Source organism: Belonocnema kinseyi, chromosome 1, assembly GCF_010883055.1.
Source record: "Belonocnema kinseyi isolate 2016_QV_RU_SX_M_011 chromosome 1, B_treatae_v1, whole genome shotgun sequence".
Taxonomy (NCBI): domain Eukaryota; kingdom Metazoa; phylum Arthropoda; class Insecta; order Hymenoptera; family Cynipidae; genus Belonocnema; species Belonocnema kinseyi.
Window position 1 is genome coordinate 111905789 of NC_046657.1, and position 17464 is coordinate 111923252.

The 17464-nt window shown below is 22.7% G+C and overlaps 1 protein-coding gene across 2 annotated transcripts in view; it reads left to right on the forward strand.

Annotated features, from left to right (window-relative positions):
- LOC117176530 (vigilin) overlaps positions 1–17464 on the forward strand; it is a 75135-nt gene that overhangs the window by 30552 nt on the left and 27119 nt on the right. For both annotated transcript variants that reach the window (XM_033366793.1, XM_033366788.1), the window contains 8 exons: positions 544–690; positions 810–968; positions 5452–5586; positions 5677–5895; positions 9789–9924; positions 10022–10179; positions 13757–13885; positions 13966–14076. In XM_033366793.1, the coding sequence (XP_033222684.1) occupies positions 544–690; positions 810–968; positions 5452–5586; positions 5677–5895; positions 9789–9924; positions 10022–10179; positions 13757–13885; positions 13966–14076 (1194 nt within the window). The remainder of the gene's footprint in view (positions 1–543; positions 691–809; positions 969–5451; positions 5587–5676; positions 5896–9788; positions 9925–10021; positions 10180–13756; positions 13886–13965; positions 14077–17464) is intronic.

The following is a 17464-nucleotide window of genomic DNA, read 5'->3' on the forward strand; positions in this document are numbered from 1 at the left end:
TTTTTTTTTTTTTTTTGAAATCCTTGTGAAAACTTTTGAAATACTTTGAATTTTTCTGAAATATTTTTGAAATCTTTAAAATCGTTGATGCATTTTTAAATCTTTTACTTTTTAATCTTTTTCATTTTGAAATCCTTATGAAAATTTGGTAAAGGCTTAGACAGCTTTAAAATACATAGACATTTCTTTAAACCCTTTTAAAAATCTTTGAAACATTTATAAAATATTTGAAATATTTTAAAATTATTAACATTTAAAAAATATATGTTACATTTTGTGAAATTGTTGTCCAATGCTGTGTATTCCTTTAATAAATAATAATAATAAAATTTTTGATATATTTGTAAAATATTTTATTACTTTCTAAACTCTTTGAGAAATGTTTAATATTTTTAAAAATTTTTGAAATATGGTGGTGTCACTTAAAAGTTAACTCCTCATTTATTTTCAACACTCAGGAGCTTAAATTACTGGTACAAAAATTTTTCTCTTTTGAAAAATCGAGAGCTTTTAAATTTGAATAAAATATATTTTTTTTCGCAGACGAGTACTGTCACTGAGGAGATATCGATTCCTCCCAAATTCTACAATACTCTTATTGGAACCGGCGGAAAGTTGATTCAATCCATAATGGAAGACTGCGGTGGAGTTACTATCAAATTCCCTCCTTCCGAAAGCAAAAGTGACAAGGTCAGTTACTTTAAATTGTAATTAATTCTTTAAGAAAATGTTTTTTTTCCTTTTTAATGAAAAAACGAATAAATTTGATAGTTTTTTACGAGTATAATTAAAAAGAAAAACTTAAACAGGTCAGCATTCGAGGACCGAAGGAGGACGTCGAGAAAGCGAAACAACAACTTACGGAACTGACAAACGAAAAACTCCTTTCGAGTTACACCGTCGAAATTCGTGCAAAGGCTCAACATCACAAATTCCTTATTGGCAAAAGCGGTGCCAATATAAGAAAGGTCTGTTTCCTAAAAGCCTGCAATTCAAAATTTTTAATCGCTTCACTCTATATTGACAAAAAATGTCATTTAAAATTAAAAAAAAAGCTTGGAGCCTCAAACCAACACAGATCAATTTTTAACCAAATAGTAGCATTTTTAATTTTAAAAATATGCACTTTTTATCATAAAAATTAAATTTTCATTTAAATAAAGTATTAAACCAAGAAGATTAATTTCCTACAAAAAAAAGATGGATTCTCAACAAATTAGAAAATTGGTAACCAAATCTTTAAATTTTCAAACGAAAAGATTACTTTTTTATGTAGAAAACGAATTTTCTACAAAAAAGCTTAATTTTTTATTAAATAGTTTAATTTCCAACGTAAGAAGTTTAATTTTCTGCCAAAAATAATTTTTTTAAACAAATTACATAAATTTTTAACTAAATAATTTGAACAATAGATTTGCTGTTAGTCCAAATTATATTTGATTAATTTTTGGAAGATATTGTTTTCGTTTCTGAAAAGATGTAAATTAAGTTGTTACATTTAAAAATTTTTTAAAAATGGACTATGTATGTTTTTAATTACGAGAATTAATTTCCAATTTAAAAAAAAACAACTAATTTTCTACAAAACCTTTTAATTTCGTACCAAATAGTTGAATTTTTAACGACAATTGTTATAATTGATATTTGAATTCAAAGTAAAAAAAGACTTACATTTTTTAACCAACTAAAGGATTTTGTACCAAAGAGAAACGAATTTTCAACAAAATAAGTCAATTTTTTAACGTTAAAGGCATTTATTAAATTAAATGTTTGTTTTTAGTCTAAAATGTTCAATTTTTAACCTATTTAATTTGTGTTTTTTTTTTTATATTAAGGAAAAGAATAATTATTGGATATTTAGCAATAGTGTTCATTTAAGACGAGTAAATTAAAACCAAATATTTACAAGTAAACAATCTGAAACTTAATTGTTTGACATAGAAAACCTGAAATTGTTAAAATTTCGAAGAGCTTTTTTTAAACTTTGAATGTTATAATTTTAATTGTTGTATTTAGAAAATGTTTAATTTTTAAATTAAATAATTGCATTTTGATGCACAAATAACATTAAACATTTACTATTTGTAGAAAAAATTTGACTTATTTTAAGATATATTTAGAAGTTTTGAAAAAATTGGAAATTAATTGAAAAAATCAAATTTAGAAGCTCAATAAGAATTGTGAAAGGCTTTAAAAGAATAAAAACGTTTTCTTAAGATTCATAGAAAAATTAAAACTAATTTTTCATTTTGAAAAACTATTTTAAGAGAATATTTTAAAAACAAAATTTTCAAATGAATCTGAAATATTTTAAGGAAATTTGTTAAAATTTTCAGGATTGTCCAAAAATTGTAGGAAAAAATCAGTAAATATATTTTAAAGTGTTAAATTTTTATTTCTATATCCAAATTTTAAAGAAAATTTGTTACAATTTTTAGGATTTTCGAAAAATTGTAGGAAAAATTCAATTCAGTTTAAAAGATATTTAGAAGTTGTTTTAAAATTGTTGAAAAATAATTTTATATTTGAACAAATTTTAAACAACTTCTGGATTTCCCTGGGTTAAAATTCCTTGAAATAATATACATGTTTATGTTAAATGATTGATTTTTTAAAGTTAGAACATTGAAAATGATAATGTGAATGAAAATTTATAAAAGTTCAAAATTTGGAAGTTTATCTACATTTGATTTAAAATTGTTCTAAGTTGAAATGTGTTAGTATCTTCCATTTTGTACGTGTAAATTATTAACCATTTGAATACCAACTTTTTGAATTAAAATTTCTTAATTATTGCAAATGAAAAATAGTTTAGCTTTATAGTTTTTATTTTTTTAATTTGCTTGATCGTGAAACCGGCCAATGACAGTGAAATTTGTTTTTTTTTTTACCAGGAATTTTACAAATTTTTAGAACAGAAATTCTCTCCAAGTTTGATTACAACAGTTTTTTTTTAATCAGTTGAATTATATTCATAATTCGAGGTTTTTATTAAATTAAAAATATTCTTTTAGCCTAAAATTTGAAATTTTGTGATCAAGAAAAATAACAATTGCTGATTATCTTGACATATTTTATTTTGTATGTAAAACAGGTAATTATAAATCAAAGATTCAAAACTAAACATTGAACGTTACAAGTTTAATTGTTCTATTTAAAAAAATTGAATTTACAAGTAAAATTGTTAAATTTTTATCTGTAATAAATAATGAACAGGGTGGCCGCTGGACCGGGAATTTTTTGAGACCGGGAAAAACCGGGAAATGACAGTGCATTTTTTTTGACCGGGAATTTTACAAATTTGTAGAAGAAAAATCTGTCCACGTTCGATTTTAAAAGTTTTTAAATAATTAGTGGAATTGTTATATTGTTCAATTATAATTGACAAAACGATTTTATACCAGTTCAAAATTGAGGAATTTTTAGATTTTAACGTTAAAACTTTAACGGTTTCAATTAGAAAGTCTTAGTCATTAAACAAATGTGAACGTGTGACTGAAAGTTTATGAACTATTTTCAACTTAAAAATAACTTCATAATAATATATTCTTAATTGAAGGATTTTGTTAAATTTAAAATATTGTTTCAGTCTAAAATATTCAATTTTTAACCTATTCAATTTGAAATTTTTAATTAAAAAAAATGAATTATTGAATATTTAGCAATATTTGAATTTTTATTTAAGACAAGTAATTTAAAACCAAATATTTAAAAGTAAAGAATCTTTAACTGAATTGTTTGACATAGAAAACCTGGAATCGTTAAAATTTCGAAGAGCCTTTAAACTTTGAACATTACAATTTTAATTGTTGTATTTGAAAATTGCTTAATTTGTAAGTGAAATTTTTAAATTTTGATTTATAATTAACAAATGAACATTTTTAGACACAATTTGAATAATTTTAAGAGATATTTAGGAGTTTTAAAAAGATAAAAAATTGTCTTTTTTGAAAATTTTGTTTAAATCTTTGAAAAACTTTTTAAATATTCTCTTAAAATAAATTTTCATAATGAAAAGTTATTTAAAATTTTCTTAAGTTTGAATTCATTAAGTGAATTAAGTTCATTAAGTTTGAATCTTTTAAAAACTTCTACATATCTCTTAAAATTACTCAAATTTCGTCTACAAATAATAAAAGTGCAATTGTTATTTATACATCCAAATTGTAATTTGCAGGATTTTCTGAAAAATTTAGACAAAATTTCCAAAATAATTAAAAATTTAAAACAAATTTAAAACAACTTCTAGATTTCTCAAGATTTTGACATAAAATTTTGAATTTTTCCAAGGATGTTTAAAATATTTAAAAGGAAAATAATTGAATTTATAATTTAATAAGTGTTCAGTTAAAATTTATGCAATTTTTCCATATTTGATGTTTCAAGCTTAAAATTCCTTAAAATTATATAATTTTGAAAATGTTAAAGTTCATTGATTGATTTTTTAATTTAGAGAATTAAAAATGATAACGTGGATTTATATTTTTTTTTATATTGAAAAATATTAGTACCTCCAATTTCATACGCGTAAATTATTGAGCATTTGAATACAAAATTTTTTAATTAAAAACTTAAATTTCAATTTTAAAAGTTCAAAATTTAACAGTTTCACTTTTGAGTGCTTTCATTTAAACCTCAGTTTTTATTACCTCAAGTGGAAAATTTTGTAGCTTTAGTGTTCCATTTTTTTAATTTTATTGATCCTGAAAAACGTTTGCAAACCGGGAAAAAACTGGGAATTTATTTCGTCGATTAAAACGGCCACCCTGAATGAACATCTATAATTCCTAGAAAAAAATCGACTAAGTTGAAGAGATATTTACAAGGTCTGCAAAGATTCAAAATTAATTTTTAATTTGTAATGATTTAAAAAAATGTGAACGAAGTGTCTAATTTAAAACAAAATATAGATTTTTGTAGATTTCGAACAAAAAATTTGGAAGGGGTTTAAGAATTATGAAAGACTTCAAAAGAATACAAAACATTTTCTTTAAGATTCCTAGGAAAATTGAAAATGACTTTTTACTTCAATGAAATATAATTTTAAGATAGTATTTAAAAACATTTCCAAAATTGTAAAAAATATTTTCCATTTTACATAGTTTTAAAGAATATAAGATTTTAAATTCAAATTTTGAAGCTTTTGAAGGATTTTTAAGTTAATCAAAATGAAAATAAATTAACTTTTAATTTGAGAAGTGTTCAGTTTATAACAATAATGTAATCATACAATTTTTAATATTTATAACTTGAAGTTTCTCAAAATGATTTGAAGCTCAGTTTTGACTTCTTTAAATGTAAAATTGTTTAGCTTTATAGTTCAAATTTGTTTATTTTATTAAACGTGAAAAAAGTTTGCGAACCAGGAAATGGCCGGAAATTTTTTCATGTGATTAAAACGGTCATCCTGTATTTTACAAATTTGTGACACTGCACTATTTTAATCTGCAGATTCGAGAATCCACGGGAGCTCGCATTATTTTTCCAACTGAGAGAGATGAAGACAAGGAATTGGTTACCATAATGGGTAAAAAAGAAGCTGTCGAAAAGGCCAAAGCTGAACTCGAAGCAACAATCAGTGAAATAGTAAGGGTTCTATTTTTTTAGTGTTATTATCCTTGATTGTTTACAGATTTAATTTCAAAAGATTTCTTATTCTTCTGTTTTATTTTTTAGGACAATATAACTGAAGGGGAGATCAGCATCGATCCGAAACATCACAGGCATTTTGTCGCGAGAAGAGGGGGAGTTTTGCATAAAATTGCTGATGAATGTGGGGGTGTTCAGATTTCTTTCCCAAGAGCCGGAGTTGATAGCGATCGGGTTACTTTAAAAGGTGCTCACGAATGCATCGAAGCTGCCAAACAACGCATGCGAGAAATTGTTCAGGAATTGGTAAGATTTTTTTATTTTATTTCAAGTCTTGCATTCAGGCTACTTTTGATTTTTTTAATCGAAGACGTTTAAATTGTTTAAAATAAAATAATTTTAAAGGACTTTTGGTTTAATATTAAAATATTTCAGTTGAAGATCCATCATTTTAGTTGAAATTTTTGTTTAAAATTGAACTATTTCAGTTGAAGATTTATCATTTTAACTACAAATTTAACTATGTCAGTTGAATATTCCATTATTTTAGTTAAAAATTCACCTATTTGGTTGAAAGTTATTTTTTTTTTTTTTAATTTAACCATTCAATTTTCGGTTAAAAAATTATCTTTTTTATTTGAAAATTCGCCTTTTTTTGTTAGAAATCAATTCTCTTGGTTGAAAATTTATCTTTTTGGTTGAATATTTAATTATCGTAGCTAAAGATTCACCATTTCGCTTAAAAATGCATTGTTTATTGTTTAAAATTTAACTCTTTCAATTAAAGATTCATTATTTTTGTTATAAATTAATTGCTTTTTTGACAGTGTAAATGTAATAATATTAAACAAAATTTGTTGCAAATTCCTCTCATTGGTTGAAAATTAATTTTTTAAACTAAAGATTTAATTATTCAATTTTTCGTCTAAATTTCATCCTTTAATTTGCAAATGTAACTTTTTCTTGTTAAGTATTTTTTATTTTTGAAAATTATTATTTTGTTTTTTAAAAAAAATGGTTTTTTTTTTTAGTGAAGAAAGATTATTTTTCTAACTGAAAATGTAGCTATTCCAATTGAATATTCCATGATTTTCGTTGAAAATTCACTTCTGTGATTGAAAGTTAATTTTTTTTTTTTAATTTATTCAATTATTGGTTGTAAATGTTTTTTTTTTTTAATTCGTCTATTTTGTTAGAAATCAATTTTCTTGAATGAAAATTCATTGTTTTTGTTTAAAATTTAACTCTTTCAGTTAAACATTCATCATTTTTGTAGAAAATTAATCGCTTTGTTTGACTATGTAAATGTTATTACATTTACATAGTCAAATATTATTATATTAAACAAAATTTGTTACAAATTCATCTCGTTGGTTGATAATTAATTTTTTTAACTAAAGATTTAATTATTCAATTTTTCGTCTAAAATTTCATTATTTTGGTTAAAGGTTAATAATTTTAGTTAAAAATTAATCTTTTCGGCTTAAAATTCAACTATTCCAAATGAAAATTCATCCTTTGATTTTCAAATGTAACTTTTTTTAAAGTATTTTTTTATTGTTGAAAATTATTATTTTTTTTTTTAAATAATTGTTTTTTAGTTAAGAATGGTTATTTCTATAACTGAAAATGTAGCTATTCCAATTAAATAATCCATCATTTTAGTTGAAACTTCGTCATTTTGTTTAAAAATGATTATTTTTTTAACTTAAAATTTAACTTGTTTTTTTTTGTTAAAAATTATTTTTTTTTAACTGAAAATGTAGCTATTCCAATTGAATACTCCATCATTTTAGTTGAAAATTCATCAGTTTGTTTAAAAATTATTATTTTTGTAACTGATAATGTAAATATTCAATTTGTTGTTGAAAAATTAATTACTTTAGTTAAAGATTTACCATATAATTTAAAAATCAAACTTTTTGTCTTTAAACTCAACTATTCCAGTGGAAATTTTATGCCTTTTGTTTGAAAGTGTGACTATTTTTTAAAAATTATTATTCTTTTTTTTTTAATTATTATTTTTTATTTTTATTTTTGTTGAAAATAATTATTTTTCTAACAGTAAAAGATTTATCTTCGTGGTTTAAAATTCAAAAATTTCAGTTGAATATTTATAATTTTAGTTTAAAATTCAGCAGTTTGGTTGAAAATTATTTTTTTTTTTTTTTAGTGAAAATTAATCTATTTCATTTTTGGTTGAAAATTGATGTTTTTCTGTAGAAAATTCAAATCTTGTTAAAAATAAAACTACTTTCTAGACTGTTAAACTGTTTAGTCAAAAATTCATCTTTACGGTTCAAAATATAATTATTTCAATTCATAGATTCATCTTTTTAATTGAAAATTCATCACATTGTTTGAAAATTTACCAATTTTTTTGAAAATTATTTTTCTTTAAACAATTCCTTCTAAACTGAAAATGTAACAGTTCAAGCTGAATATTCCATAAATTTAGTTAAAAATGCATCTATTTGGTTAAACATTAATTCTTTAAACTTAAAATTTACCTTTTCAATTTTTTATTAACAATTTACCTTTTTTAGTTGAAAATTCGACTATTTCAGATGAAGATTCATAATTTTATTAAAAATTCAACCGCGGTTGAAAAATATTTTTTTTTGGTTTCAAATTGATCTATTCAATTTAAAGATTCATCATTTAGTCGAAAAATCATCAGTTTTGTTGAAAATTATTTTTTTTAGGATTCTTTTTTTTTTGTTTGTTAAAAATTATTAATTTTCTAACTGAAAATTTAACTAATCCAATTGAATGTTCTATTATTTTAGCTGAAAATTCATCAGTTTGTTTAAAAATTATTATTTTTTAAACTGATAATTAACTATTCAATTTTTGGTTGATAATTCAATTATTCTAGCTAAAGATTCACCATTTTTGTTACAAATTATCTTCTTGGTTTGAAGCTCGAGTTGATGTTGATTCATTCGAGTTAAAAATGTATCCTTTGATTTTAAAATGTTACTATTTTTTTTAAATTATTTTTTTGTTGTTGAAATTTTTTTTATTTCAAAATTATTATTTTTCTCACTGAAAATATTTGTTCAATTAAATATTCCATCATTTTCGTTAAAAATTCATCAATTTGTTTGAAAATTATTATATTTAACTGATAATTAAGCTATTTAATTTTTATTTGCAAAATAAACTTTTTTAGTTGAAAATTCATCTTTTCCGGTAAAAATAAATCTTCTTAGTTTTAAATTCAAATATTTCTGATGAACATTTATAATTTTAGTTTTAATCTCATCAGTTTGGTGAAAAATTATTTTTTTTTGTTTTAGTAAAAATTAATCTATTTCATTTTTGTTTGGAAATTGATGTTTTTCAGTTAAAAATTCAACTATTATTAAAAATAAAACTATTTTCTGGACAGTTAAACTGTGTAGTTAAAAATTCATAATTGAAAATTCATCACTTCGTTTAAAAATTTAACCATTTTTTTTTTTGAAAATTATATAAATTTTTTTAAAAAATAATTCCTTCTAAACTGAAAATGTAACATTTCCAGTTGAATATTCTATCAGTTCAGTTAAAAATTCATCTCTTTGTTTGAAAATTAATTTTGTTACTAAAAATTTAACTTCAATGTTTGGTTGAAAAATGATTTTTTAAGTTAAAAATTCTTCTTTTTTGGTAGAAATTCATCTTCCTGATTAAAAGTTCATCTTTTTGGTTTCATATTGATCTATTACATTTAAAGATTCATCGTTTTAGTTGAAAAATCATCAGTTTGGTTAAAAATTAGTAGCTTTTTCACTGAATTTGTAACTTCCAATTTAATATTCATCAATCTAGTTGAAAAAGTATCTGTTAGTGGAGAATTAATTGTTTGAACCAAAAATTTAACTATGTATTAAATTTTTGTTTGACAATTAATGTTTTTTAATTTAAAATTAATATATTTTGTTGAAAATTCGTCTATTTTGGTCTAAATTAATCTTGTGGATTGAAAATTCATCAGTTTGGTTAAAAATTTCAAGTATTCTAGTTAAATATTAATCATTTAAATTAAAAATTCATCGTTTTAAAATTGAATTAACTAAATGTTAAGAATTAGTTTCATTACAAAATAAAACTATATTTTGTATTTAAAGTGGATCTGAGACCTACGATTTCTGCCATAATATGACGAATCTTTGTGTTTTTAATTTATTATATTTTTCCTTTTTTTAATTTAGGAATCGATGGTTACAATCGAGTGCATCATTCCCAAAAGATTCCATCGCACTGTCATGGGAGCCAAGGGCTGCAAAGTTCAAAACATCACATCCGAGTTTGACGTTCAAATCAAAATTCCCGATCGCGATACTTATGGCAAGCAATTTTATAAAGCATTGCTTTGGTGGTTTGGATTCCACCAAAAGTAGCCCTTAATTAATTTATTAATTGATTGTTAACGTCAATTTTACAGCCGATGAGAAACCGGCCGAAGAAGTTAACGGAGAAAATGGAGGAGAAGCAGCAGTCGAGACTGTTTCGCCAGGAGATATAATTCGCATCACTGGATTACCGGAAAAGGCAGAAGCTGCCAAACAAGCTCTGCTGGATCTCGTCCCGATTACTATCGAAGTAAGCGATTCATCTTTTCGGTTTAAAATTCAACTTTTCCAAAAGAAAATTCATCCTCAGATTTACAAATGTTACTATTTTCTTGAAAAGTATTTTTTATTGTTGAAAATTATTATTTTGTTTTTAAAAAATATTGTTTTTTTTTTTTTTTAGTTAAAAATGATTATTTTCCTAACTGAAAATGTAGTTATTCCAGTTGAATATTCCATGAGTTTAGTTTAAAATTCACCTCTTAGGTTGAAAGTTTTTTTTTTTTTTTTAATTTAAGTATTCAATTTTTGGTTAAAAAAATATCTTTTTTATTTGAAAATTCGTCCTTTTCATTAGAAATTAATCTTCTTGGTTGAAAATTTATCTTTTTGGTTGAATATTTAATTTGTCACTTTATTTGATAATATAACTATTATGTTGAAATTTTTAAAATTGTTATTGATAACAGAAAACTTAACTATGTTAATTGAATATTCCAGCATTTTCGTTCAAAATTCATCTCTTTAGATGAAAATAAATTCTTTTAACTACAAATTTAACTATTCAGTTTTTGAAAAGAATTCCTGAAAATAAAATCAAGAATCTAACGACCAAATTTGGACAACCACCACAAAATGTTCCCATTGGAATCTGAAAAAAAGGAATACTTCCCTCCCCTCCTTTCCCCTTAAAAAGAAGAAAAGAAAATTATTCATCTTTACTTTGGACGGAAATAAAAAGGAAAAGAAAAAATTATATTATTCAGTTTTTGTTGAAAAATTATATTTTCTAATTGGAAATTCATCTTTTTTGATAGAAATTAATCTTCTCGGTAAAAATGTTATGTATTTGAATGAAAATTCCATTATTCTAGTTGAATATTCCTCATTTTAGTTAAAAAATTAATCTATTACAGTTTAAAATTCATAAATTCATTCGAAAATATATCACTTTGGTTCAACATTTTTTGTGTGGCAAATTAAGGTTTTTAACTGAAAAGTAAACTATTCCATATTTAGTTGAAAAATTATCCTTTTTACTTGAAAATTCGTTATTTTTGGTTGAAAATTAAATTATTCTATTTGAATATTTATCATTTTAGTTGGAAATTTATCACTTTGAAAATGTAACTGTTGTTTTGAAAATTAGATTTGTTGTTGTTTTTTTTTAAACTAAAATTCTGACTATTCTCATTTAATATTCCATAACAAAATTAATAAAATTAAAATTAAAAAAGTAAAAATTCACCTCTCTGGTTGAACATTAATTTTTTAAAGTAAATATTTAACTATTTAATCTTTGTTTGAAAAATTAATTATTCTAGTTAAAGATTCATCGTTCTAGTAAAAAATGTATCTTTTTGGTTTAAAATTCAATTATTACAAATGAAAAGTCATCCTTTGATTTGCAAACTTAACAATTTTTTGAAAAGTTTCTATATTGTTGAAAATTATTATTTTGTTTTTAAAAAATATGTATATTTTTTTAAATTAAAAATGATTATTTTTCTAACTGAAAATGTAGCTATTTCAGTTGAATATTCCATGATTTTAGTTTAAAATTCACCTCTTTGGTTGAAACTTGTTTTTTTAGAAATTTAATTATTCAATTTTTAGTTAAAAAATTATCTTTTTTATTTTAAAATTCGTCCTTTTCGTTAGAAATTAATTTTCTTGGTTGAAGATTTATTTTTTTGGTTGAATATTTAATTATCTTAGCAAAAGATTCACCATTTTGGTTGAAAATTCATTTTTTGTCGGTTTAAAATTTAACTGTTCCAGTTAAAGATTCATTGTTTTGTTGTAAATTGATCGTTTTCTTTGACAATGTAAATGTAATAATAATAAACAGAATTTGTTACAAATTCATCTTATTGGTTGAACATTAATTTTTTTAAAGAACAATTAACTATCCAATTTTTGGTTGAAAATTTAATAATTCTAGTTAAATATTCATCATTTTAATTACAAATTCAACTTTTTGGTATAAAATTCAACTATTACAAATGAAAATTCATCGTTTGATTTGCAAATTTAACTATTTTTTTAAAGTATTTTTTATTGTTGAAAAATATATTTTGTTTTTAAAAATTATTGTTTTTTTTTTTTTAGTTAAAAATGATTATTTTTCTAGCTGAAAATGTAGTTATTCAAGTTGAATATTCCATGAGTTTAGTTTAAAATTCACCTCTTTGGTTGAAAGTAATTTTTTTTTAAATTTAACTATTCAATTTTTGGTTCAGAAATTATATTTTTTATTTGAAAATTCGTATTTTTTGTTAGAAATTAATTTTCTTGGTCATTTTAGTTAAGAATTCAACTTTCGGTTTAAAAATCAACTATTCCAAATGAAAATTCATCCTCTGATTTACAAATGTTACTATTTTTTTGAAAAGTATTTTTTATTGTTGAAAATTATTATTTTGTTTTTAAAAAATATTGTTTTTTTTAAGTTAAAAATGATTATTTTTCTAACTGAAAATGTAGTTATTCAAGTTGAATATTCCATGAGTTTAGTTTAAAATTCACCTCTTTGGTTGAAAGTAATTTTTTTTGAAATTTAACTATTCAATTTTTGGTTCAAAAATTGTATTTTTTATTTGAAAATTCGTATTTTTTGTTAGAAATTAATTTTCTTGGTCATTTTAGTTAAAAATTCAACTTTCGGTTTAAAATTCAACTATTCCAAATGAAAACTCCATCCTTTAATTTGTAAATTTAACTATTTTTTTGAAAAGTATTTTTTTATTTTTGAAAATTATTATTTTCTTTTTTAAAAATTATTGTTTTTTTAGTTAAAAATTATTCTTCTTCTAACCGAAAATGTAGCTTCAGTTTTCGGTTAAAAAAATATCTTTTTTGTTTGACAATTCGTTCTTTTCGTTAGAAATTAATTCTCTTGGTTGAAAATTTATCTTTTTGGTTGAATATTTAATTATCCTAGCTAAAGATTCATCGTTTTCTTTGACAATGTAAATGTAATAATAATAATAAACAGAATTTGTTACAAATTCATCTCATTGGTTGAACATTCATTTTTTTAACTAAATATTTAACTATTCAATTTTTGGTTGAAAATTTAATAATACTAGTTAAAGATTCATCGTTTTAGTTAAAAATATACCTTTTGGGCTTAAAATTCAACTATTCCAAGTAAAAATTCAACCTTTAACTTGCAAATTTAACTATTTTTTTTAAAGTATTTTTTTATTGTTCAAAATTAATATTTTATTTTTAAAAATTATTATTGTTTTTAACTTGTAATTCAACTATTAAATTCTTGTTTAACAATTGAACTTTTTTAGATGAAAATTCAAATTCTATCATTCTAGTTAAAAATTCGTCTCTGTTTGAAAATTAATTGTTGTAACTAAAAATTTAACTTTCATTGTTGGTTGGAAAATTATTGTTTGTTTTTTTTTTTTTTAGTTAAAAATTCTTTTTTATAGAAATTCATCTTCCTGGTTGAAAATTCATCTTTTTGGTTTTAAATTGATGTATTCCAGTTAAAGATTCATTTTGTTGGAAATTATTATTTTTCCAACTGAAAATGTAGCTATTCCAATTCGTTGGAAGTGTCCTAAATGTAAAAAAAAATTTTTCAATAGGTGGAAGTTCCGTTTGATCTTCATCGCTCGATAATTGGACAGAAGGGAAAAGACGTTCGAGAACTGATGGAAACTTACGACGTTCATATCAAACTTTCTCCAGCGGAACAAAAGCTGGATTATATCGAGGTGAGAATCGAGATTTTTAGAGATTAATATTTAAATTTTCTGATATGAGCCTTTTGATTAAAGGATTTTTTAATTTCTAGATTTCGGGAACACCGGCGTGTGTTGAAAATGCGAAGCAGGCGATCTTGGACAAATGCGAGGTTTTGAAAGCTGAGAGAGAAGACAGGGCTTTAAAATCGTTTGAATTGAAGGCAAGTGAAATTATTTTCCGAAATTAAAAACAAAAAAGGATTAGTTATTTAAATATGGAATCTATTTTATTTAAATATTCTAATATTTCTAGAAGGAGCCGGGATTCACCCTTTCACCTCTTTTCTTTTGAAAAACTAAATTTCATTCAAAATGGTAATTTAGGGAATTTTTATGTACCGGGAAAAACCTAAAAAAATCAGGGTTTCTTCTTTTATCAGTCGGCAATATTTTCTATCCCTTGACAGAAAAATATTTCATAGTTCAAATTCAACTAATTTTAAAAAGTCGCCTTTTTTTCTTTGAATTAAACTGTTCTTGATTTAAAAAATCAAATCTGTTTCGAGTTAAATATCAACTACTATATTTTTTGTTCAGCAATCATATTTTTTGTAAATGAAATTTTTATTACTTGGTTAAAAATTAAACCATTTTTTTAAAAACTAAATTTTGTTGATGAATGTTAAAAATCCGTCTTTTCCTTGGCTAAAAGTAAATTTTTGTACTGAGAATTTAATTATCACAGTTGGAAGTTTAATTATTTTGTTGGAAATTGTTTTTTTTTTTTTTTTATTATTTTTATGTTTACTGAAAATTTCATTATTCTAGTTGAATATTCCATCACGTTACTTAAAAATTCATCCCTTTAGCTTAAAATCATGTTTTTTTTACTGACAATTTAATTATTCCAGTTTTCGTTGAAACTGATATTTTTTAAAGTTCAAAATTCAAATATTGGTTTAAAAATTTATCTTTTTAGTTAAAAATCCACATTCTACTGTTAAGAAATCATAATTTTACTTGAAGATTCACCTTTTTTATTTAAAATTCGACTATACCACTTGATGATTCATCATTTTAGTTAAAAATTCATCAGTTTGGTTAAAAAAAAATTTTTAATGAAAATGCAGCTATAGTCCAATTTTGTTAAAAATTGATCTCGTCAAATTGAACATACAACTATTTTGTTGGAAATTTGTCTTTTTTAGTTAAAAAATCATGTATTTTGTTATAAAATCGTTTTTTTTCCTATATAGCAAATTAATCTTTTTGTTTGGAAATTCAAATTTTTCGTGGAAAATTCAAGTATTCGAATCAAATATTCATAATTTTATTTGTGATTTGATCTTTTTAGTTTAAAATTCAACTATTTCGGTCAAAAATTCATCATTATAGTTGAATTTTTTTTTTTTTTTTTTTTTTTTTTTTTTTTTTTTTTAATAAATTTTTATTTCACTGATAATTTGACTATTCCACTTATGATTAAAAATTGATTTTTTAAAGTTTTAAAATCAACTATTTGGTAGAAAATGTGCATTTTTTGGTTAAACATGAACTATTCCCTTGAAAATACATTTATTTGGTTGAGAAATCGTCTTTTTGGTAAAATATTAATCTTCTTGTTTGAAAATTCATCTTTTTTCGTTGAAAAATGTTTTTTTTTTCCTTTAATCGAAATTGAACTATACGCTGAAACTGATCAAAATTTTAAAATCTCTTTCTAAATATGATTTTTCTGTTTTAAATACTAATCTTTGGTTTAAAGGCGTAAATAGTTCTTTTAAAAATTTCATCTTTAAATTGTAACATAGTTTTTAGGTTAAAAATTTTTATTTTCATTGTAGAACGCTAACCTAGCCTATAATTATTGAAAATTGGGATTCTTGATGATAATTTATGTTATAAAATACTATTTTCCGGTGATAAAAATTATCACAACCTCAAATTTTTAGAAATTTCAAGTCCTCTTCTCTAAACTTCATAATTGTATAATTAAATTCTTTTTAAAAACACTAATTTTCAGTGAAAATTACTGTAACATAAAGAGCATATCACACTTTAAATTGTAGATTTAATTTTTTAAATTTCTAATCTAAGATATAAAAAAACTTCATATAATAAAAAGCGAATCAAGTTTTCAACCACAATGAGATAATTAAATAAAAGCGCTTTTTGAAGGAAAAATGGAAGATGGCGAGAATTTAAAGTGGCTTATTATTTTAAAAAATGCCAAGCCATTATTTTACTCAAGAGCTTCTACCCTACCTGGAAAACTTGAAAGGGAATTTTAATTTAAGTTAGGGAATTTTCTAGAAAATCGTACTTAATTTTTTAAAATTTCAATCTAAGTTTGAATAACAATGATTCCTCATTTGTAAAAGTAGTTTTGTATTACTGTATTCAACAATTTTGTTTAAAAATTCTTTTTTTTCAATAATTTTTTTAACTGAAAATTTAACTATTCTATATTTTTTTGTAAATTGATGGTTTTCGGTTGAAAATTAATTTATTTTGTTGATAATTCGTTCTTTAATGGTATAAAATTAATCTTCTAGTTTGAGCAATCATCTTTTTTCTTGAAAATTCAACAGTTTTTGAAATTTTGTCTCTTTTGACCGAACAATTTTTCATGATTCAAAAAAGCAACTCATGTTCAAAATTCGTCTTTTTTATTTAATTTAACTGATTTTGATTAAAAATTTTAATATTTTTTGTTTTAATATCAACTTACTACATTTTTCGTTGAGAATTCATTTTTTTTTAATACAAACTTCACTACTACAGTTTTTTGTTTGACGATTCATCATTTGAATTGAAAATTGGTTTTTTCTTTTACTTAAAATTTAACAGTTCCAGTTGAAAATTCGAGTACTTTGTTGAAAGTTTATTTATTTATTTTTTAAATTTGTGTTTTTTTAGAAATTAATCTTCTTGCTTGAAAATCCATTTTTTTTTTGGTTACAATTTCAATAATTATAGATAGAGATTAATTATTTCAGTTATAATTTTTTTTTAATTGAACTGTTCAAGTTAAAGATTCATCATTTCAGTTGAAGAAACTTCATCACGTTATTTAAAAATGCAACTATTTTTTTTTAATTTGTTATTTTAAAACTGAAAACTTTAACGGGTTTGAAAAAGTTTCTTTTTTATTTGATAATTCCTATTTTCTAGTATAAAATTATCTTCTTTGTTGAAAATTTATCATTTTGGTTTAATATTCAACTCTTCTATTTGAATAACACAGGCCAACAATTCTCAGAACCAGAGACCAGACCTACTATACCCGAAGGTTTTTCCTGCGCTGAATCCGAATCTGACCTCAGAAAAATTCCATCACCCTCAGTTTTCGAGATATTCTAACCTAAAAGGGTCAAAAACCCGTTATTTTGATGTGTTCGAGGCCCCGTAACATCGCGAAAAAATTTTTTTTCACAAACTGACAATGGCATCGTAAAGAACTACTCTTTACCTTCAAAATGCGATGCCTAATTTTTTGATAAGATATTTCATAGCCGAGATATGGCGGATTCAAATATGAAAAATTTCACTTTTCACGGATATCAATTTTACTACAAAAATATTTGCCCAGGGAATGAAAGTAGCAAA